Source organism: Tasmannia lanceolata, unplaced genomic scaffold (genome assembly GCF_043159265.1).
Source record: "Tasmannia lanceolata isolate RefF3 unplaced genomic scaffold, GAP_Taslan_0.1 ptg000012l, whole genome shotgun sequence".
Lineage (NCBI taxonomy): Eukaryota > Viridiplantae > Streptophyta > Magnoliopsida > Canellales > Winteraceae > Tasmannia > Tasmannia lanceolata.
Genome location: NW_027518689.1, coordinates 28,507,974 through 28,532,797, shown reverse-complemented (window position 1 = coordinate 28,532,797; position 24,824 = coordinate 28,507,974). Strand labels below are relative to the sequence as shown.

General features: G+C 48.2%; 1 protein-coding gene across 1 annotated transcript; it reads right to left on the bottom strand.

Moving 5' to 3' along the window:
- Nucleotides 1-1,739: 1,739 nt before the first annotated feature.
- LOC143888698 (uncharacterized) lies at nucleotides 1,740-6,423 on the bottom strand. Its single transcript, XM_077393127.1, has 3 exons — nucleotides 6,198-6,423; nucleotides 1,956-3,029; nucleotides 1,740-1,756 (listed from the first exon to the last, which is right to left on the bottom strand). The coding sequence occupies exons 2-3, from the start codon at nucleotides 3,022-3,024 to the stop codon at nucleotides 1,740-1,742; spliced, it is 1,086 nt and encodes a 361-aa protein (XP_077249242.1). The 5' UTR covers nucleotides 3,025-3,029; nucleotides 6,198-6,423.
- Nucleotides 6,424-24,824: the final 18,401 nt, after the last annotated feature.

The following is a 24,824-nucleotide window of genomic DNA, read 5'->3' as shown; positions in this document are numbered from 1 at the left end:
CTCCTCTCCTCGAGCCAATGCCCCTGGATTTTCGACTCTTAATTCAGCAGGTTTGAAAATTCTTCCACCCCTTGTCACATGTCTGACTTCATCCAATTCTGGCTCACCATAGGTGATAATTTGAGGGACTTGTGGCTCATAGGTGATTACCAAGGGAGGTACAGACTCCCTCAGGTATGATTCATCACAGAAGATGATTTCGGGTTCAGAAATGGGTTCTAAAGCACATATGAGGGTGAGAGGGTCAAACTCAGGATCTCCTATGGTTATGGCATTAACGGCAGCGGGAGGATTAGCATGACCAGGTAGCGGGTTTTGGGTAACATTGGGTCTTGGTTGGAATGCAATGACTTTCTCATCAATAAGTTTCTGGATTCTGAATTTCAAGGCGATGCAATTGTCTGTAAGATGACCAGGACCCCTGTGATACTCACAGTGTAGGTCGGCTCGCCAATTGGCAGGTAAAGGATTGGGGGGAGGCCGGGTGGCAGGTAGGGTTATGCGACCTGAAGCCAGACACTGCTTAAGCACCTCCGAAGATGGAATGGGAAGAGGAGTAAATTCTACCCGGGCTTGTTGCCGAGGTGCGGTCGCAGGTTGAGCATAGTCCATTACTAGAGGTTCCTGGGATTTAGAGGATTGAGCATTGGAATGGGAGATACTACTGACTTGGGCTGGTGGGGATTTTTTGAAATCTCTAGGATTTGGGTTGCTACGGTTGAATACACCTTGAGCCATAGCCTCCTCTATCTGGGTGCCAGCCACAATGAAGTGTTTGAAGTCTGGATAGTATTGCAATGACATGTGATACTGGAGCTGGGGGGAAATATTTTTCATGATTATCTGGACTTGCTCCTCCTCAGACGGGCGCTCCATCATCTGAGCTGCTATTCTCCTCCATCTTTTCACAAAAATCAGAAAGGATTCTCTCGAGTCTTGTTTTGTTCTCTCTAAATCCTTTCTGGTGATTTCTGTCCCATCATCATATTTGAACTGCCTGATGAATTGCTCGCCGATATCCTTCCATGTCCTGTAACGAGTCTTGTCCAAGACCATGAACCATCTCCTAGCAACCTTGGTTAGGGAAACTGGGAACAATTGAGCCATTTGCTCAGGAGATAAGCCTTGAGGCTGACACATGATGGTGAACATTTGTAAATGTGTGATTGGACAACCCACACCATCATATTTGTCGAAATCGGGCATTTGAAAATTAGCAGGAAGGCGGATTTCGGGAAATAGAGTAAGATCACTGGGATTGAAACTACCCTGGTCTTGAAACTGAATGTCTTGAACTTTTCTGGTAAGAGTCTCTAATTTCTCCATAACAGACTTATCAACCATGGACTGAGAAGGTCTACTGCGATTCTCGCTATACTGCTCTTTTTCCAAATCTTCTTCGGTTTTATCATGGATATTGATGAACACTGGCTGGACAGGTGCTGCTGAAGTAGCTGCTTGGTGCACAGGCCCTTTATCCTTGGACAACGAAGGTCTCAACTTTTCAGAAAGCTGAGCCTTGATAACTCGGTTTTCTTCTTTGAGTTCTTGAAGCTGTTGGAGAATCAAGGTAAGAGTATCGGTAATAGCAGTGGGTGGAAGACCATCTTGGTTGTTTGCCATTGGTGAGGATGAGGACGGGAAAGAAGGAGATGCTGGGGTTCTTAGAGAAGGTGGCGGGGATACAGATTTCCTCTGCAATCGAGAAGAGACCCGAACCCAAGGAGTAGTAGGGTTAGCTATGGTGTCTTCGGCCCTGCAATATTTGAAAGACATATTTTAAAATCAGAAAGGAGTAGACGAGGATATACGCATAGACCAAGATAATGAGAAAGAAAGATGAACTTTATTGATCAATCATTAAAGTTTGAGTACATGATTCATTCTTTCGAAGATAAACGGATAAGATTAAACATGGAACTAAGCACTCTTTTTAGACTTCTTCTTCGGACGACAATCCTTCTCAACTGACTCCTTTAAAGATTTGATGATTCTGGCATCCCAAGCAGATGAAACAGCTTTGACAATTTTGGGCTTAAGATCCTCAGGCGGATAGAAATGACGAAGGGGAGGCACAATGGATTGCTCCCTTCCATACTGACGCTGAATCCTGGCAGGAACATAAAAGGAAGTCTTTTTGAGACCAAGAAGGCGAACGTAGTTAGCTTCTCCAGTGTTGAAGACAGCTTCTTCGATTCCAGGGATTTGCCAATAAATCTGATCTTGTTGGCGAGAATTTAACCATTCAACCCAATCGCTTTTATGATCGAAAGAAACATCATGACGCCATTCACTGAAGGTGTATAACGTATGATCAAAATGCACAGGAGCTGCAATTTTTAGCTTGTGGCATAACCACACCTGAAGTAATGCAGGACATCCTGAGAAGGACCCAACAAAAGATCGAACATAAGAGCCTGGACCTGAGCTGGCACGAAGACGAGCCATCTCATCCAATCCATTAAAGGTTTCTGCAAGCATAGTAGGAATTGGATTGGCGCCACGATCCATCTGATCAACGAGGTCCAAGAGAACAGCTGACGCACAGCGAGAAGGCTGGACAGTGAGGAACCTAGCAAAGGAGCAGAATCTCAGAGCGCGACCTCGGGCTTTTTGAATATCAACAGCACCAATATGCCCAACAGGAGGGTAAATGTCAATCAGTTGTTGCATGGACACTTCCTGGTCTTTGATGAAAGAGTTCATGGATTCATCTGGATTATTCATCAAGCGAAGGAACAAAGGACGATAATCCGACACGTAAGATGGCTTCACCAGAGGGCCATCTACAGGATATTCCAATAAGGCACACCATTCTTCAAAGGTGGGACACATTTCTTGGTTGCCAAAACGGAAGACATGATGATCGGGATCCCAACACTCTGATGCAGCATAGAGTAATCCCCAATCGAGCTTGATGGTGGCCACGTAACCGAAGAGATTTTTCTCTTGCTCACTTATGGCATAGATATGGGATTCTCTTAATGTACCACGGATCCAATCAAGAATTGTACGAGTAGACATGGTGTCTGTGAGCCAGGAGAAAGGATACAGGGATAATCAGGATTACATGAACATGAGATTAGGATGAGTTCCTACCAATATAAAGGAAGTATGGATACTCGATCGAATCAGATAATATAAGATTAAAAATCGTACGATCGAGATGAGATGAGATAGCATAAGATTGCTTTCAACGGATGGATCATGAATGACTAATCCTATGAGATCTTTGGAAATGAATGGGATTTAAATCCTAACCCCAAAGGGAAAGTTTTTTAATCTTTGCACATTTTATCAGTGTTACCTGAAGGCATCAACCCTAATCCTAATCTAGCGGAGTGGAGAGAGGATCTCGACTCATGACTTTGTTTGTGTACCTAGGACCGATCGTAGCCATTAGAAGATGGTCTACGGCCTAATCTAGACACAAATAGGTAGGATATCCTAAACTAGGCTCACACACGTGATGCACATGTGTTCGTATACTACATGCATGTGTGGGTTAATCTAGGGGTAAGGCCAAGAGTTCCCTTAGCGCGAATCCCTGTTCGATATACTGTACCAGTGTCCGGCGTATCAGTACGTGAACAAGAGATCCGTTTACGTACCATAAAGGTACTAGGCTAAGGGTGGAATGCTTCTCTAGCACAGAGGCACCAGGTGATGAAATCCCAGTCAACCATGGTAGATAACACTCCGGGTTCCTAAAATAGGACGTGTGTGCATGTGAGATGCAGGGGTTTAGATGAAAGTGATGTAAGTGTGTGCAATAAGTTCGCGCAATCTATGATGCCTTCAGGTTTTGTTAGATTAAGTTTGAGTATATGTGATGAGAAAATAAAGCATACAAACTAATCTAACAAGCATAAAGTTTTTATGAGCCAGTTAAATTAAATTCAAATGAATTATCTTTTGGAATTTTAATGAAGTTAGGTGGTCCCCAGCAGAGTCGCCAGACTGTGGGAGCCAGATCCCGCGAGAGGGGCGTGGGGCGCGAGCCGCCGCGCTCTCTCTCTTGGTCTCTTGTACCCACGCGATTGGCGTGTGCATTTAATTATTGATTTGAATTCGTCTTTCCTGTGGACTTGGGATCACTAAGGCAATCCGAATTCCACACGAAAGAGACTGACAGAGTCGCCACCTAGATGTGAGATCTAGGACCCATAATTAACCAGAAATCTAGACTCGCTACCTGGTTACAAGAATGGAAGGTATGGGGATTTATCCACCACATGCACCATTCCTACCCGATAATCGGTCTTCGATTCCAAAAGCTAACTCTTTTAAATTTATTTTAAATGGCTCATTCAACTCTATGTTAATGTGCGAACTAAGTGACATGCATCCTAGAATCTAATTTCAATGTGAATCCTAGATGTGTATCTTGATTTATTAATTTGTCTGGATTCATTCTAAGTGAAAGTTCTCCTAGAATTCTAATTTCATGGAAAACCCTAACTGATTTGATTAAGTATTTACAAGAAAATTAATATACAAAACACCACAATTTGTTGTGGTGCCGACTCGCGGGTGGTATGCCATCAGACATCCAAGCTGCCTACGTACCCAAGCCTCACTGGGATCAGAGTCGACGTAGTTCGGTGCACCTAAGCTAAGCTACATATGCCTAACTCAACTAGGACACCGACTTAGACGGATTTGACTGTTTCAACAGTTTTAAGAGGAATTATTTAATTCAAGTTGAGGATTTTATTATCTTAGGATTTCATCTAAGATGCTATATGATTCTTATCTGAATGCAAGTTGTCCCTTAGACTAATGCAGGTTTTGCCTACATCCTAGTTTACTAGGCTTGTCCTAGGGAAAGATCGGGTGACTAGTGTAACTAGACCTATGGTACGGTTGCTATTCATAGCAAGCGTCCGTGATGAGGCTGGACTCCTAACTCTAGGACTCCCTAAAACCTAGGACACGGCACGACACCAGTGTTCCTAAATTGGGCTCTAATGGTTCTTAGATTGGAAACCATAATCCAATGGTTCCGAAAGACACAAGATAAATCGATTTAAGTTCTCGAGGTTAATGAGTTTCAGATTTCGAAGATTTTCAGTTTCTAGACATTTAAGGATTACCAATGGTTCTAGGGTTCACCAATTTCGGCCTTGAATGGCATCCAAAGGAGGGAATCGTGCGCTCTTTCCTTGTGCAATTTAATACTTAGGTTATAGCATCTTATTGCCTGGCAGAATCTCAGGATTTCCGTGGACACTAACCTCGGAGCCAACAACATGCTATAACTTAAATATTCAAATTGTCAAAGATCAAGTTGCAATTGGGATACGATTATGGATGCACTGGCCATTTTTCCAGGAAAATCTAAAGATCCTAAAATTTCTGTTTCAATGGATTAAGGAGTGAACATGTGACAGAATTTTAAAGTTCTTTAGGAATTTTTATATGATTTTCAATTAATTTCGAATTTTCCATGGATTTTATCAATTTTAAGCATATGAGCGGTTTTACAAGTGAAATTGTTGCAAATAAATTCGAAATGATTTGAAATTTCTACAGCAGCAAGATGAAAATGTATGTAGCTTACAGGATGAGTTTTGCATATTTTTACATTAAATTCACATTTAATCTTGATTAAACCATTAAATGTCCAGATTGCACAATTAACACATAAACTAGTAGAAATATAACTCTACATTCTATGAAATTTCTACAGAAATACTATATGAATCAAAATAGCATGCAGTGAGATTTTCATGAATTTTAGAAATTATTTACTACCAATTTCGGATTTTACAATTTCCAGACCAGATTATAAATTAACACTACATCCCATATTAAAACAGATCCAAATAACACGAAAATTTTACAGTAACAAGTAATATGGAAGATAAGACTACTGTAAAAAATTTATGAATTTTAATGATGATCTGATGTTAGTAACAATTCTCCTAAAATCTGATAAGTTTCAAAGAAAATATTAAATAATATACCAAATAAACTCCAAAAATCTTTATAAATTCATGGTAAAATGAATCAGTAACATATTATTTTCCCACGAAATTTCATTAATTTTAGAATCTGTTTGGTATATAATTTAATTTTTCTTCGTCAAAAGATGTTTTTTTTTTGAAGAGTTTTCCATTTTTAAAACACAATTTGCGGAAAAAATCAGAAAAATTCGGAAAAATACAGAAATATTTTGAGAACAATGCACCTACCTGTGGTGAAGATCTCCGCCCAATCCAAAAAAATATAAAAAATCCTGCCGCCGCCGATCCGCTCCGCCGTCTTTCGCTTTCTCTGGAGTGTTTAGAGGGAGTGATTGAGGGAGTGAAGAGATAATGGAAGAAGAATATTAGGGAGAGGGATGGAAGAATATATTAAGGAAAGGGATTGGAGGGAGTGATTAGAAGAGATAATGGAAGAGAAAGAGATAATGGAAGATAAATTTCTCCTTTTTTTTATGGATGGGAAGGAAGATATATATAGGGAGAGAAAGAGAGAGAGAGAGATATGTTGGTGGAGAGCTCATCATGTTGTCCCTCTTAGTGGAGAATCCATCATTATTGTTCTTAGTGGAGGGCCCATCATGTTTCTTAGTGGAGAATCCATCATTATTGTTCTTAGTGGAGGGCCCATCATGTTTCTTAGTGGAGAATCCATCATTATTGTTCTTAGTGGAGGGCCCATCATGTTTCTTAGTGGAGAATCCATCATTATTGTTCTTAGTGGAGGGCCCATCATGTTGTCTTAGTGGAGAGCTACCATCATTGCTCTTCATAAGAGGCCTCACAAGAGGCCCCATTGAGGCCCCACAACGCGGGCCCCACAACGTGGGCCCCACAACGTGGGCCCCCGGTTGATTCAATTTTAAACAAATGTTCAATGCGGGCCCACCAAACGGGTACAAATTCTCCCTTGCTCGGATTCTCACGAATAACCCTTCTCCGCACTTTAGCGGAAAAAATCAGAACATTGCAGAAATGACCAGAAAGATTTGAGAAAGCGTAAGGGACGAACACCGGAATAGAAAACACTGAAAAATTGACAGCGAAACCCTAATTTCTTTTTTAATCAAAGCAGAGCAAAATGGGGTGTCTACAGGAACTTATCGCAATCTCATGTTCATGTAGTCTTGATCATTCTTGTATCCCCTCTCTTGGCTTACAGGCACCATGTCTACTCGTACAATTCTTGATTGGATCTGTGGTACATTAAGAGAATCTTACATCTATGCCATAAGTGAGCAAGAGAAAAATCTCTTCGGCTACGTGGCAACCATTAAGCTCGATTGGGGATTACTCTATGCTGCATCAGAATGTTGGGCTCCCGATCATCATGTCTTCCGTTTTGGCAACCAAGAAATGTGTCCCATCTTTGAAGAATGGTGTGCCTTATTGGAATATCCTGTGGATGGCCCTCTGGTGAAGCCATCCTGTGTACCAGATTATCGTCCTTTGTTCCTTCGCTTGATGAATAATCCAGATGAATCCATGAACTCTTTCATGAAAGGCCAAGAAGTGTCCATGCAACAACTGATTGACATTTACCCTCCTGTTGGACACATTGGTGCTGTTGATATTCAGAAAGCCCGACGTCGCGCTCTGAGATTCTGCTCCTTTGCTAGGTTCCTCACTGTCCAGCCTTCTCGCTTTGCGTCAGCTATTCTTTTAGATCTCGTTGATCAAATGGATCGTGGCGCCAATCCAATTCCTACTATACTTGCAAAAACCTTCAATGGATTGGATGATATGGCTCGCCTTCTTGCCAGCTCAGGTCCAGGCTCTTATGTTCGCTCCTTCGTTGGGTTCTTCTCAGGATGTCCTGCTTTACTTCAGGTGTGGTTATGCCACAAGCTAAAAATCGCAGCTCCTGTGCATTTCGATTATACGTTATACACCTTCAGTGAATGGCGTCATGATGTTTCTTTCGATCATAAAAGCGATTGGGCTGAAGCCAACAAGATCAGATTTATTGGAAAATTCTTGGAATCCAAGAAGCTGTCTTCAACACCGGAGAAGCTAATTACGTTCGCCTTCTTGGTCTCAAAAAGACTTCCTTTTATGTTCCTGCCAGGATCCTGCGTCAGTATGGAAGGGAGCAATCTATTGTGCATCCCCTTCGTCATTTCTATCCGCCTGAGGATCTCAAGTCCAAGATTGTCAAAGCCGTTTCATCTGCTTGGGATGTCAGAATCATCAAACCTTTAAAAGAGTCAGCTGAGGGAGATTGTCGTCCAAAGAATAAGTCTAGAAAGAGTGCTTAATGTCATGTTTAATCTTATCAGTTTATCTTTGAAAGAGTGAACCATGTACTCAAGCTTTAATGATTAATCAATAAAGTCCATCTTTCTCTTTCATTATCTTCGTTTATGTGTGTATCATCGTCTGTTTTTCTCTGTGATCTTAAAATATGTTTTTCAAATATTTCAGGGCAGTAAACATCATAGCTAACCCTACTACTCCTTGGGTTCGGATCTCTTCACGATTAGAGAGGAAATCTGTCTCCCCGCCACCTTCTCTGAGAACCCCAGCATCTCCTTCTTTCTCAACCTCATCCTCACCAATGGCAGACAACCAAGATGGTCTTCCACCCGCTGCTATTTCCGATACTCTCACTTTGATTCTCCAGCAACTTCAAGAACTCAAAGAAGAAAACCGAGTTATCAAGGCTCAGCTTTCTGAGAAGTTGGGACCGTCGTTGTCCAAAGATAAAGGGCCCATGCACCATACAGCTACTTCAGCCGCACCTGTCCAGCCAGTATTCATTCCCATCCCTGATAAAATCAAAGAAGATTTGGAAAAAGAGCAGTACAGTGAGGATCGCAGTAGGCCTTCTCAGTCAATGGCTGATAAGACAGTTATGGAGAAATTAGAAAGACTTACCAGGAAGGTTCAAGACATCCAGTTTCAAGACCAGGGTGGTTTCAATCCAAGCGATCTTACACTGTTTCCTGAAATCCGTCTCCCTGCCAATTTTCAAATGCCAGATTTCGACAAATATGATGGTGTGGGTTGTCCAATCACCCATTTACAGATGTTTACCATCATGTGTCAGCCTCAAGGCTTATCTCCTGAGCAAATGGCTCAATTGTTCCCGGTTTCCCTAACCAAAGTCGCTAGAAGGTGGTTCATGGTCCTAGACAAGACTCGTTATAGGACATGGAAAGACATCGGTGAGCAATTCATAAGGCAGTTCAAATATGACGATGGGACAGAAATCACTAGAAAGGATTTAGAGAGAACTAAGCAACGTGTCGTCCATGCACCAATAGTGCCTAACCATCATGAAGAAAGACGTTGGGAAATGGCAAGACCGTACGATTACGACATGTATCACCTTCTCGCTGTCCAAACCTCATCATCACAAATTATGAAAGGGATTATCCAGCGAAACTGCGCGCGCCATCCAGACAGGGGAACGGCCCAATCCCGCCAAGGAAGGTCTTCTCTCCATAATGATGAAAAGGTCCGCGCGCCACCCTTTAAAAAGCAAGAGAGGGGAAGAAGAGAAGGATCTTTTTTTCTCAGCTCCCACAAAACAATCGGAAAAAGAGGCAAGGCAACAACAGAGGAGACTAGGAACTTAATCCCAGTCTCCCTGTTAGTCCCCTTCGACCCATCCATCCGTACACCCAGAAAAGAACCTGCGCCTTGGTCCTGGTAAACTTGATCGAACCCTCTCCTCTTCTCGATGTCCTTTATATTGATTGGTCGAAGGATCTGACTTGGGTGTCGAGGTGGTCGTCCGGGACCCACCCCGGACCCCCTGACCCCCTTTGTTTGTGATTGCAGACCCCACGGAGGCCCTCTACTGACCGCGCGATCGCAGACTCGGATTCAGACGCCATCATATTGGCATCATCCGTGGGACTCGTCGAGTACTGAACGCCTTACGGCGATGAGAAATCACACCCAACAGCAAGAAATAGGGGTAATGACCCAGAGCCAGTCTCAACACGCACAAACCCACGCCTCAAGTTCCCGGGAGCCAAACTCACGTCTCTCGGGCCGACACCAGCCCTCCTCCAGCGCACCGCAAATGGTCCCCACCATGGAAATGTTCAACGAACTCCGCCAAGAGCTACTCCAATGCTTGCCTCAGCCGGAACCTCCGGCCCCGGGGAGGCCCCTGGCAACACATGACCAGACGGAAGCGTACGACGAAGGTGACGAGGAACAGCCGGGGAGCGTCATCCCCGGCGAAGGCTAGTACCGACCCGCCGGACGCCATCCCCATCGGCAAATAGCCCTTTGCCTCCCACAGCTAGGGGACACCAGCGAAACGACGGGAAGCAAGCTACGCTAAGCCGCGCTCCCCCTGCCCGGACTGCTAGTTTCTAGGAACCGCCCCCAGCTGGGACGGAGGAGGTAAAGACCTCAGCGCAACCCCCCGGCATGGACCCGATAGCCAACCTACAGAGGCAAATCCGAGAAGTAAAACTGAAAATGAAAAAGCCTTACGCCCACGGCATCCTCGACGAATGGGAGAGGGAAACAGCATCCCCGTTCACCTCGGAGGTCCTAAAGACCCCAGTGGAAGCAGGAATAGATCTCTCCCGTTTAGGTCTGTACGACGGGAGCACAGACCCTCTTGAGTTCCTCCAAACTTTCAAAAGGGTAATGACGCTCCGAGGCACGTCGGACGGATTTATGTGCAGAGCCTTTGCCTCCATGTTAAGAAAGACCGCTAACGACTGGTACATGAGATTGGAGCCCGACTCCATCGCATCCTTCCATGAATTCGGAAGGAAGTTCAGCGCAAGATTTGCCAACAACCGCCTCTGCCACGATCCAGCGGACGCCCTCTTAGCCCTCCGACAATGAAGAAACGAGACCCTAAGAGACTTCATGTTGAAATTCAACGCCGAATTGGCCCAACTTTCTAACATGGACGTCCAAATAGCGGTCGCAACACTGAAGCATGCCACCACTGACCTGACTCTCAAGCTGCATCTTACCCTCAAGCCACCGCGAGACCTGCAGGAGCTTGAATCCAAGGCTGACAAATTTGTACGAGCAGAAGAAGCCTGCGCCCAAGAGCAGAGCCGGCCCGGCCCCGATGAAAGAAAAAACAACGACGGCCGAAGGGCCATGAGGCCACGGGCCGAGGAAAGACAGGCGAGCCGGAACCCCGTCCCCGTCTTCGAAAGACTGGGAAGCGCCCCACTGAAGGTTCCCCTCTCCCATGTCCTGCTAGCTATCAGAGATCAGGGTCTCCTGACCTCCCCAAGAGAATGGACACGGACCCGAAGAAGCGGTCCACAAGAAAGTTTTACGAATTCCACGGGGACCACGGCCACGAAACTGATCATTGTTTCCACCTCCGGCTCCAGTTAGAAAAACTGGCCGAGGAAGGGCACATAAATCAATATCTCAGGAGCCCTGGCGAAAACTCGCACGAGGCCCATCACCCCGCTGACGAACCCAGAGGCAGGCGTCAGTCACACAGCAGGCGTCGGTCCAGTAGCCGACTCCGATCCACAAGCCGACGCCGATCCCCGAGCAGGCATCGCTCCCGAAGCAGGCACCGATCCCGCAGTAGACACGACACACGCCGCCACCAGCGCCCCAAGAAAGAAGAGCCCCCTGAACGGCCCCAGGCTAGCGAACAACCGCCTACCATTATCGGAAAAATCAACATCATCGCGGGCGGACCGGCGGCGGGGGGGACCAACAACGGCTGGCTGGCGAGCGTATGCAGAGCGGGTGTTTTCCCTAGAAATACCTTCCAAAAAGGCCCGGACGGATCCCCTCCATGAGGATCAGGTCATCACATTCTCCTCTGAAGACCTCAACGGACTACAAGTCCCTCATGACGACGCACTGGTCGTCAGGCTAGTCATCGCCAACTTCGACATAGGAAAAATTCTGGTCGACACGGGAAGCTCCGTCAATGTGCTATACCTTGGAACCTTCGAAGAGATGAAACTGGGCGAGGGCGAAGGGAGACTGGGAGCCGCAGAGTACTCCATCTACGGGTTCTCCGGGGCGTCGGTGCGGGTCAATGGCAAAATCAACTTACCCGTAACCTTTGGGACGTATCCCCTCCAAAAGACCATCTTGACCACCTTCATGGTCGTAGACATACCTTTCACCTACAGCACCATCATAGGGCGCCCCGCTCTGAGAGACTTGGGAGCGGTAGTCTCCACCCCCCACCTCAAGATGAAATTCCCCACTCAAACCGGGGTAGGGGAAGTTCGGGAGCAGCAGATGATAGCAAGCCAATGCTACGCGACAAGTGGGCCCGCACGATCGGGAGTGAAGACCCCCTGGAGTGGGCCCGTACGATCAGAGGAGAGCCCGCCGAGGAGCTAGACTCCATCCCCATAGCCCAAGATCAGCCGGAGAAACAAGTCCGGATTTATTCCCTGCTGAAAGGCACCTTGCGAGACCAAATGATCAATTTCCTCAGAGCCAACAAAGACGTGTTCGCATGGTCCTCTCAGGACATGCCCGGGATACCCAAGGAATTGGCCGTTCACAGGTTAAACGTAAATCCAACCCTCAAACCCGTCCGATAGAAAAAGAGGAACTTCGCGGTAGAGCGCCAAACTCACATAAAAGCCGAAGTGGAGAAACTGCTACAAGTCGGATTTATCAGAGAGATCCGGTACCCCGAGTGGCTGTCAAATGTGGTCATGGTCAAGAAAGCCAGTGGGGGCTGACGGGCCTGTATAGACTTCACAGACCTAAACCGAGCCTGCCCGAAAGACCCCTACCCTCTCCCGCGAATAGACCAGCTCATCGACGCCACATCCAGGCACGAGCTCCTCACCTTCCTGGATGCCTTCTCCGGTTACAATCAGGTAAAAATGCACGAACCGGACATCCCGAAAACTGCGTTCATCATCGATCAAGGCGTCTACTGCTATACTGTGATGCCCTTCAGGTTGAAAAACGCGGGGGCCACATACCAGCGGCTCGTGAACAAGCTATTCCGGGAACAGATCGGAAGGAACGTGGAGGTGTATGTTGATGACATGCTGGTAAAACGTTTGGAAGCCTCCACACACATCTCTGACCTTCAAGAAACCTTTGACACCCTGCGACGAGCCCGGATGAAGCTGAATCCCGCAAAATGCGCCTTCGGGGTGACTTCCGGGAGGTTCTTAGGGTTCATGGTTAGCCAGAGAGGCATCGAGGCCAACCCCGAAAAAATCCGGGCCATCCTGGACATGGAGCCCCCGACAACAGCGGTAGAAGTGCAGCGGCTCGCAGGACTAATCATCGCCCTCGGTCGTTTCATGCCCAAGTCAGCGGAGAAATGTCAGCCCTTCTTCAAACAGCTAAAAAACATATGAGAATTCGAATGGACCCCGGCCTGCCAAGAGGCCTTCGACGCCTTGAAACAGTACCTTTAGACATCGCCCGTACTAGCCAAACCTGAGCCGGGGGAAAAACTATTTTTGTATCTCGCCATCAGCCCTACGGCGGTAAGTGCGGTATTGGCCAAACAGAGCGACAAGAAGGAACACCCGGTGTACTATGTAAGCAAGACCCTCCACGGTACGGAGGTCCGGTATTTAAACATAGAGAAATTCGCCCTTGCAGTTGTCAGCGCCGCCCGGAAACTCCGCCCCTACTTCCAAGCCCACCCCATAATACTTTTGACTGACCAACCCCTCAGGAGAATTCTCCAAAAATCGGAGACCTCGGGCAGGATGGTAAGCTGGGCCGTCGAGTTGGGAGAGTTCGACATACAGGTCCGACCGAGGCCGGCCATTAAATCCCAGGCCCTTGCCGACTTTATAGTGGAATTCACAGCCCCCGCCACGGAACATGCAATAATGGAAAATGCAAGGGGCCCCACCAATCAGACGGCTTGCGAAGACATGAGGCCAGACTCTGCGGAACAGAGCGGCGAGATTCACTAAACCCTGCACGTTGATGGCTCAGCAGGTAAAACGGGGCGCGAGGCGGGAGTGCTCCTCCACGGCCCCGAAGGATTCACATTAGAATACGCCCTACGGCTAGATTTCAAAGCCTCCAACAACGAGGCTGAATACGAGGCCTTGTTAGCAGGGCTAAGCCTAGCCATGGAGCTCGGCGCAGGAAATTTAAAAGTCTATAGCGATTCCCAGCTCGTCGTCAATCAAGTAAACGGGGCATACGAGGCCAGGGGCCTCAGAATGAAGAGATACCTCCAGAAGGTAAAAGAAAAGCTGCAGAGAATGGGGGAAGTTGAGATTCTCCAGGTACCGCGAGACATGAACAATCGAGCGGATGCATTGTCGAAAATGGCCTCTGAAGAAACCCATGACTTATGTGCCGTGCTCACAGAGATACTGTCCCACCCCAGCATCGATGAGGTACAAGTCTTGGAAATTCCACCAGGACCAAACTGGATGGATCCCATCATACGATACTTGAAAGACGGGATACTACCCGAAGACAAACTGGAAGCCCGACGCCTAACCGCAAAAGCCGCCCACTACGTGGTCCACAGACCCAGGCTGTACAAACGGTCACACACATGGCCGTACCTCCGATGCCTGGTACCCTCCGAATCGGAATACGCACTACGGGAGGTACACGAAGGAATATGCAGAGACCACGGAGGCGGCAGGATCCTAGCTCAGAAAATCATAAGGCACGGCTGCTTTTGGGCTACGATCCTCAGGGACGCCAAGGAGTTCGTCAAAAAATGCAGCCCGTGCCAGAGGTTCGCCACCACCCCCCGTCAACCGGCCACCCCATACACCTCGATGGCAAGGCCCCTGCTTTTCGCCATGTGGGGCATGGACCTGCTCGGGCCATTCCCAAAAACCCCGAGGGCACACACATTGTTGTACGTCGCCATCGACTACTTCACCAAGTGGGTCGAAGTTAAAGCCGTGGCAAACCCCAATTCAAAAGCAACGGAGAAGTTTTTCTATCATGACGTGGTCCGCCGCTTCGGCATTCCAAGAATACTCGTAACAGACAACGGACCCCAGTTCGCAAGTGCTGAATTCAACAGATTCTGCGATAATCTAAGCATTGAACACAGTTTCGCCTCCGTAGCACACCCGCGGGCCAACGAGCAGGTGGAGGTAACTAACAGAATCTTGCTCCAGAGCCTCAAGAAGCAATTGGAAGAAGCTGGAAAGAACTGGGTAGAAGCACTCCCTAGCGTCCTCTGGGCCTACCGAACGACGCCATGGACCGCAACCGGGGAGTCCCCTTTTAGTTTAACTTTCGGGGCCGAAGCAGTCATTCCGTTGGAAATCGGCCTCTCCAGCTTCCGCACGGAGAACTACGACGAATAAGGAAATTCTGAGCTCCTCCGGAACACTCTCGATCTCGTGCTCGAGAAAAGAGAAAAAGCCCTCCTCCAAACCGTCTCCTACCAGCAAAGGGTGGCACGATACTACAATGCCCGAGTAAAAAAGCGCACAGTAAAGCCCGAAGACCTAGTACTACGGCGGGCGGAGGTATCCGACCCCCGAAACACCAGGAAACTCGCACCAAAATGGGAAGGACCCTACAGGGTCGTTCGAGCACTCCGCCCTGGGGCCTACCAGCTAGAGCACCTCGACGGGACCCCAGTCCCTCGAAGTTGAAGCATGGATAACCTCCGAGAGTTTTACCAGTAAAAATGTAGGGTAATGTCTGTGTTTTTCTTTTAGGATATGACGGATGTTTTGTTTGTTTCCTTTTTTGTGATTTCTAGAAGCAAAGCCATGTTTTCCCCTTTACAAATCAATCGAATAACGTTTCTACCTGAGCCATGTGCATCTCCACTTTCCGGCCTATGATGAATAAAGGGCCGGAAAAAGACAGGGAGTGGGACAGAGGGAGCATCTGGGCTGATCCCCCCGAAAATACCCTAAAACGCTCCCTATGAAAAAAGACCTCCCCTTTAAGGGCAGGCGGGACCCATTAACTCCGAGCTGATCACTCGAGGGGAAGATGGTCCTTCCACGAACAAGACGCCCTACGGGGGTGTACTAGAAGTATTCTCGCCAACCAAATTAGAACTTAATAAATGGCCCACGGCGCATTGTATAAAAAAAAAAAAAAGAGAGTTCAAAAGTTATTACAGACCAAGCATGTCAATGGAACCATGAAAAGAAGCAAATCCCCAAGGCGTCCGAGCCCCCTTAGAGGTCTCAGTAACTACAGGAACTTCCGAGGCAACCGCCGGATCCTCGACCGGTCTCGGTGTATCCACTGGTGCCGGCAAAAGATCCTCCGGAACGCCTTCCTCGGCCTCGTGCACCAACTTCTCGAGAGGGAAGGAAGAATCAACCTCACAACGCGCCGCGGGCATTCAACGAAAGCATCTATCTCAATATCCACGCTGAATGAGGCTGCGGCCTTAAAAAAACTCCTCGAAATCTCGCCATTCCTCCCGCGTTTTCACCAGCTCATCAGCGAAAGTTTACTGGGCCACCACAAAGTTATTTTCCGCACGGTTCCTCCCATCCTCGGCCAGCTGGAGTTCCCCCCGGAGTTGAGAAACGGTGTCGTCAAGCGCTGCCTTTTCGGCTTGGGCCTTCTCCAGGTCCTCGCTCAACTTTCGAACTCGGTCCTCGAAGGCACCGATCTCGGACTCATCCTCAACCATGTACTGCAGCATCTTCCTGGCGAAAGTTTGGGCCTACAAAAGCCCCCGCCACAAATAAAACATCAAAGAATTGCTGCGAAGACAACCCAAAAAGAGAAAAAATGAAAGCAGAAAGGACCAGCCACCCGGTACTTACGCAAGACATCGACTGAAGATACCAAGCCCTCAGGGCCCTGCGGTTGAAGCCTTCTAACTCAGCCTCATCACCAGGAAGGGCGGTCATCAACCCTAGCTCCACCCCAACCTGGGGATTTCTGAGGACGCTATCCTCAACACCAATCTTCCAGTCGGGTATAAATAGTTCTCCTTGCGTCTGATAGCACTGCGGGGAAAGCTCCATCCGCTCCAGAAGCAGCTTGGTCATAACCGACCCTTCCAGCCGACTCGGCATGTCCTCCGCAAAAGCGGCAGGAGGACGGGCCCCACGGCCGGTCTTCCCCTGTTTGGCACAAGAAGGGGCAACCCTATTGGCGGGAGGTTCCAACTCCCGGGGAGGAGGCCTAGCCGTATCCTTCTCTCCAACCGACCAACCGGAAGAACTCGACGGTGCGGACGCGGGAAGCCTTGTTTGCGACCGATCTATCCAGGCCGCAGTCATGAAGCCTGAAGGGATCTTCTTACGGTTAACCAGACCCTTGGCCGCTGTCGCCGTGACCCCCTTTCCCCTTACAGCATCACCGGGAGAAGACATGTCTGCTGCCAAAAACAGAAGAGCAACAGCAACTCAGCGCAAAGAAAATGACAGCTAAAATAAAAAAAGAAAGGAAGAGGGAAGCGAGGGGGAGACCAACCCAGGGAAAAAGGCTCACCACGATGACTGGCGGAAATCTCGCCCACTTCCTTGCCCGTACAGCAAGTTCTCCTCTCCACAAAACCCAGCAAACCGAGCCTCCTCAGACCCCTCTCCCATCTAAACTCAGAAATGTCAATAGGCTCCCCGGAGGCAAGCTTCTCCAAGTCGAACTTGCTACAGTCGGACTCGTCGGGGAGGGCTTTCCTTCGCCACTCAACAGAGCGCCTCCAAGAATGGGGGAAGCCCCAACCCGCATCCGACGGGGGAATGATGAACACGTACTCTTCTTTCCACTTCTTAATGGAAGAGGGCAAGTTCGCCGCAATCTTCACTTGGGGACGCTGGGTCAGGTACAACCAGCCATCCTCCCCCTTCACCAATGGGCTAAGGGCTACGCAACTCCGGAGCAGAGGAAGGGTAGGTTGAACCTTGTGAAGACCCACCTTGGCCACAAAGGCCAAGAGAGTACGCCAACTATTGGGCGCCAGTTGGGAGGGGGCCACTCGGTAAAACTCGAGGGCCTCTACTATAATACCCAAGAGCGGAAACCTAATCCCCGCCCGAAAAGCCTCCACGTAGAAATCTACCTCCTCCTCCGTAGCACCCTCGCACACCCCATCCCTAAAAGAAGGAACCCTAATCCTATAGTCCTCGGGAATGTGAAACTCCCTTCGAATCCTCTCCGCCGCCCCTTCTTCCAAAGTACTCCTACAACGCGCCACCCGGCCAGGGCGGATAACGGCACCAGACCGAATGTCCCTAATCTCCGCTTCGCGAGCAGAAGAGACTTGAGCGGGAGATTCAAAGGGAGCGGCCCCCAACTACGATCCAGAAGCCCCGGAGCTATCTTCCAACTCCCTAGGCAGCTGTTCATCTCGAGAGCCGCCCCCGCCTTTCACCAACCGCCTCCTTTTCCTTGGCAGAGCCCTCTCCACTACTTCTACTGACTCGGAAGACGGACTCTGGGAACCGGTTGCGACAGACATCGTAAAATAATCAAATGACAGACGAAGTAAAAAGCACATAACTCACCGAGGCAGATAAACGGGGAAGGGCAAAAACCAGAGGGAAGTTGGTGAAGAACGGCACCTAGAGAAATCAACGCAGAAGGGAGCCCACTCCACCTGAGAGAGACAAAGAGATAAAGCGAGAATGAAATCCCCAGAAAGGCCTTAAAAAGAGCTAGGGTTTCAACACACGTCGATTAATCTCCCTCCCTGTCTAATCCGATGGGACGCGGACACGTGGCGTCAATTGGGAAATTCGAGGAAACAGCCAAAAATCGAAGCGCCATTTCCCCCCGACGAAAAAGACGTTACTACCCCTACCGCTAAATGACTTCCCTAGCAAGCCATCACCACCTAATCAAAGAAGGGGACCAGTTTACAACTCCACCGAATGAAAAATACCAAGTACAGTGGGAAAAGGCTCGGGACCCACCACAAGGGTCTGGCTTACAATTCCACTAGATGAAAAATACCGAGCATAGTGGGAAAAGGCTCGGGACCCACCACAAGGGTCCGGTTTACAATTCCACTAGATGAAAAATACCGAGCATGGTGAGAAGGGCTCGGGTCGCATGACAAAGGCCCGGTCTTATTCCTACCGCTCCGCTCGAAATAATTCGGCTACTGCGTAAAGGGAAAGGAAGCATAAGATACGAGTCGTCAATACAAAAAAAAAAGAGCCATTCATAACTATTTCCTTCTAGCCCACGGGCCTACAAAAAGAGGGAGGAGAGTAAAGACAAAAAGATAGGGCACGCAGACCCGGGCCCCCGAGACCCCCAGTAAAAAAAAAGAGAGAAAAAAGGGAAAGAGCCCCTCCAAAGTCCCACTCAGCCCGTTCCCTCCCGCCTAAAGCGACTAGCCACTGAAAGAATTTCCCGCATCAGAAAGCTCCTTATCGCTATGCTCCGCCTCCGAAGAACTCCCCCAATCTGGATCCGCCAGGCCCACCGATGTCCGGTCATTTAGCCACCTCACCCGGTTCCTCAACAAGTCGTTCTCCGCACGCAAGGCCGCGATCTCTCGATCCATGTCGATCATTCGGTTACAAACCTCCATTCCCCTACCATGAACATAAGAGAAGAACGAGCGGTTGCGATGAACAAAAGCTTCATGGGACTTCCTCTCGTAAAGGGGAGGGGGAAACCCCTGAGGCGGACTCCGCTCAGGAATTGTTTGTTGAGGCCCCAACCCGTCAGGGTTTGTCTCGAGGCTACTGGGAGGACTCCCCTCGGTAGCAGCTTTCCCCTCGTCACTTACAGAGAGACCCTGGAAAGACAACGACATCTCTGGCAAGCCCGAAAGAAAGCAAAGAAGGAGAAAAGAGCGAGAAGGCGATCTGTGTAAAAGACGGAAGAAGTCACCCTTTATAAACCCTATGAGAAACCCTTGGGCAAGAAAACGAAGCAACTTGCCCTACGCGTGTTTGCTTCCTATTGGATGATCGGCCAGCACCGCGTGATGGCACTACAATTCCTCGGGAATGAACCACCGGACAAAACAGCACGTCTCCTCGTACTACGGAGCCCCCATAAATGCCCTCATCATGGCGTCGCTTGACCAGACATTATTCCCTTAGCCCATTAAATGGACCAAATGAGTAAGGGGGTGTTATGATGGGACATAAATACGGCGCTACTCTCAAATCTCGCCACGTGTCGCCCATGCACCAATAGTGCCTAACCATCATGAAGAAAGGCGTTGGGAAACGGCAAGACCGTACGATTACGACACGTGTCACTTTCTCGCCGCCCAAACCTCATCATCACAAATCACTTTCAACTCCTCCCCACCTAATGAAAGGGAAGGGTCCGGAGGTGGGAAACCAAGCAAAGAGATCCGACCTCAATTCCACTAGAGGAAAAACGCGCGCCTGGGCCCAGAGCCAAGGCACAAGAGCTCGACATACAAACACAATAGGCGGAGGAAAACTAAACGCGATAGGTAAAGGCTCAGAACCCCACACAGGTTCGGGCAAAACGTCACAATTCCTCGTAACAAAGAAAATATATACCAAACGGACGGGAAAAGCAGCATCAGAAACACGGCACAAACTCATAAAGATCATCCATTCACATCCTCTTAGCCCACAGGCCTACAAAAAAGGAGGGGGGATAAGAAACAAAGCACAGGGCACGCAGGCCCCAAAATCCCCGACAGGAAAGGGGAAGAAAAAAAAAACAGAAAAACAGGAAAAGCCAGAAACTAATCGGAAGAAGACTCCTCTCCCGAAGGGTTCCCCTCCTCTTCCCAGGAGCTCTCCAGCAGGGGGTCCACCTCGTATTCAAGCAGCTGCTCGTTGAGGGAGTGAACCTTTCTCTGCAATGCCTCGTTCTCCTGCTTCAAGTCCTCAATCTCCTTACCCATCTTCGAAACATGGCCACGCAGTTCCATCCCCTGTTGATAGGCCCGGGAGAAAAAAGACCACTCCCTGGCGACACGGGATCGAGACGACTTGTCCTTCCTAGGCAAGGAGGAAAGACGAAGGGGGGGAAAGCCCGAGGAAGGGCCCGAGTCCCTCCTAGGCCTTTTCCGACGAGCCGCAAGGTCCTCCTCTGGGTCGGAGGACAAGTCGGGGACACTCGACGATTCCTGGGAAAGAAGGGCCTTGCCCCTAACTCGCGAAGGGGAACCAGACATGTTGTTGAAAAAAGGTGCGGAGAAACACCTATCTCAGAAAAAAAGAGAGGTAATAATCGAGCGCCGGGGTAGTCCTCCTTTTCAAGCTCAAGGAAGAAAACCTTGTATCTCGAAACAAGGCGACCAATAATAACGCTGCCATTTCCCGGGGATAACCGCCGGATGAAACTGCACGTCTCCTCGTACTACGGAGCCCCCATAAATGCCCTCACCATGGTGTCGCTTGACCAGACATTACTCCCTTGGCCCATTAAATGGACCAAAGGAGTAAGGGGGTGTTATGATGGGACATAAATACGGCGCCACTCCCGAATCTCACCACATGTCGTCCATGCACCAATAGTGCCTAACCATCATGAAGAAAGACGTTGGGAAACGGCAAGACCGTACGATTACGACACGTATCACCTTCTCGCCGTCCAAACCTCATCATCACAAATTATGAAAGGGATTATCTAGCGAAACCGCGCGCGCCGTCCAGACAGGGGAACGGCCCAATCCCGCCAAGGAAGGTCTTCTCTCCATAATGATGAAAAGGTCTGCGCGCCACCCTTTAAAAAGCAAGAGAGGGGAAGAAGAGAAGGATCCTTTTTTCTCGGCTCCCACTGTAGACACCCACATTTTGCTTTACTTTAACCAACAATAACCTAATATATGTTTTAGGTCATTAATATCTTGATCTGACTTTACGGATCATCAATCGGGACAAAATAAGATAGGGTCACTTCATAGCCCGAACCCTGATTCCATTCCGAGACCCGATTTCCGTAAATCGTTAGATCAATGGCAGATCTTGACCTGGGTCTAACCATCCAAAACCACCTAACCTCTCCTCTCATCCTAACCATCCAAACCTCACCTAACCTCACCTAACCTCTCCTCTCATCCTAACCATCCAAACCTCACCTAACCTCACATAACCTCACCTAACCACCTAACCCCACCTAACCTTACCTAACCTCACCTAACCTCACCTAACCTCCTATCCCATTCTCCTATAAATACCCTCTCATCCCACCATCCAACAAAAAGAAGAAAAAGAACCCCTCTCTTAGAAAATTCATCCCTCTCCCTCATCTCTTCAAGGGTTCGGCCATCCTTGCCGGATCGGGTGATTTTATACGTTGGGTGATATATATCAAAAGCAGTCATTATCAAGCAAGGAATCATCTTCAAGGAATTACCATCAAAGAAAAATCAAACACAAAGTGGGTTTCCAAAGAGGTAGGCATTTATTTCAATTCTATGTAGGGTCTGTTTTCATGCATATCTTTTACTTTAAAAGAAAAACCATGTTAGGAAGCATGTAGGGTCTGTTTTCCCCCTGGTTAGCCTCTGGTTAGACCCTGGTTGCACCCAGGTTCGCTGCTGGTTGCACCCAGGTTCGATGCTGGTTGCACCCTGGTTCCCTACTGATTCGCACCCTGGTTCCCCTGCTGGTTGCACCCTGGTTCCCTACTGGTTGCACCCTGGTTCCCTGCTGGTTGCACCCTGGTTCCCTACTGGTTCGCACCCTGGTTCGATATTGGTTCGCACCCTGGTTCCCTGCTGGTTCGCACTCTGGTTAGACCCTGGTTGCACCCAGGTTCGCTGCTGGTTGCACCCAGGTTCCCTCCTGGTTGCACCCTGGTTCCCCTGCTGGTTCGCACCCTGGTTCCCTGCTGGTTCGCACCCAGGTTCGCTGCTGGTTGCACCCAGGTTCCCTGCTGGTTGCACCCTGGTTCCCCTGCTGGTTCGCACCCTGGTTCCCTGCTGGTTCGCACCCTGGTGCACCCTGGTCCGCACCCTGGTTTGTACCCTGCTTCCTCCTGGTTAGACCATGGCTAGTCTCGGGTTTGCTCCTAACTTAGACCCGACTCACTAAACCCCATACCCATAAGCCTTAAACCCTATAACCATAGCCACACATCAACCCAAGCCATACCTTTGTCCACTCACTGAGGCACACCATTTATCCATAAATTTGGTTACATTAAATCTAACCCAGCCAGGCCACCTGCAGCTTAAGTCAAAACGCCCCAATACAATCCAACCAAGTGGGATCCCAACCCAGCTCAACTGAGTCAACTCTAGCCAACCTCCCTAGTCGAGTTGACCCAACTCTCTAGTCGAGTATGCTCAACCTCTTTAACTAATTGGACTCTCCCCTTAGTTGACTCAATCCAATTCCTTAATCAACCCATCCCAATGCAACCGAGTCGCATTCGACCAAGTTGCGGCCTTCCATGTCACAACCGAGTCATTCCCCTATTCTACTAATGCCCTTTTACACCTAATAGAACTTCCTCCCTTTTGCCTAACCAAGTCATATCCCAACACAATCTGAGTCGCATGTTTGAATCCATTTGGCCGAATCTCATAAGCCCGCCCATTTTGAATTCCCAAAATTCAAACCCTTGATGATTCCTGTATGCTCAATTCTTTGATGCAAATTCCCAATTCCAAAATCTCATTGCTAAATCAATGTTTCTGAATCTCAAGTCCAATGCTCAAATACAAACCCGATTCCTGATCCAAATACCAATCTTGTTTTCCAAAATCCAAGCAACCTCCCCAGTGGAACTACGTGTGGCTTGATCCCCATCACGGGGTACGTAGGCAATTTGGCACTCCCAAGTTCAGTCGCACATTTCTCTATCTTTCCCATTCCCTCACACTATTCATCATCTCGATTCATCTCGTGTCTCTCGGAACCATTGGATTATGGTTTCCGTCGTAAGAACCCTTAGAGCCCAATTTAGGAACAATGGTGTCGTGTCGTGTTGTGTCCTAAGTTTTAGGGAGTCCTAGAGTTAGGAGTCCAGCCTCATCACGGACGTTTGCTATGTATAGCAACCGTGCCATAGGTCTAGTTACACTAGTCACCCAATCTTTCCCTAGGACAAGCCTAGTAAACTAGGATGTAGGCAAACCTGCATTAGTCTAAGGGACCATTTGCATTTAGATGAGAATCATATAGCATCTTAGATGAAATCCTAAGATAATAAAATCCTCAACTTGAATTAAATAACTTCTCCTAAAACTGTTGAAACAGTCAATCCCGTCTAGGTCGGTGTCCTAGTTGAGTTAGGCATAAGTAGCTTAGCTTAGGTGCACCGAACTACGTCGACTCTGATCCCAGTGAGGCTTGGGTACGTAGGCAGCTTGGATGTCTGACGGCATACCACCCGCGAGTCGGCACCATAACAAATTATGGTGTTTTGGATATTAATTTTCTTGTAAATGCTTAATCAAATCACTTAGGATTTTCCATGAAATTAGAATTCTAGGAGAACTTTCACTTAGAATGAATCCAGACAAATTAATAAATCAAGATACACATCTAGGATTCACATTAAAATTAGATCATAGGATGCATGTCACTTAGTTCGCACATTAACATAGAGTTGAATGAGCCATTTAAAATAAATTTAAAAGAATTAGCTTTTGGAATCGAAGACCGATTATCGGGCAGGAATGGTGCATGTGGCGGATAACTCCCCATACCTTCCATTCTCGTAACCAGGTAGCGAGTCTAGATTTCTGGTTAATTACGGGTCCTAGATCCCACATCTAGGTGGCGACTCTGTCAGTCTCTTTCGTGTGGAATTCGGATTGCCTTAGTGATCCCAAGTTCACAGGAAAGATTAATTCAAATCAACATTAAAATGCACACGCCAATCGCGTGGATACGAGAGACCAAGAGAGAGAGCGCGGCGGCTCGCGCCCCACCCCTCTCGCGGGATCGGGTACCACAGTCTGGCGACTCTGCTGGGGATCACCTAACTTCATTAAAATTCCAAAAGATAATTCATTTGAATTTAATTTAACTGGCTCATAAGAACTCTATCTCTTGTATACTTGTCAGATTA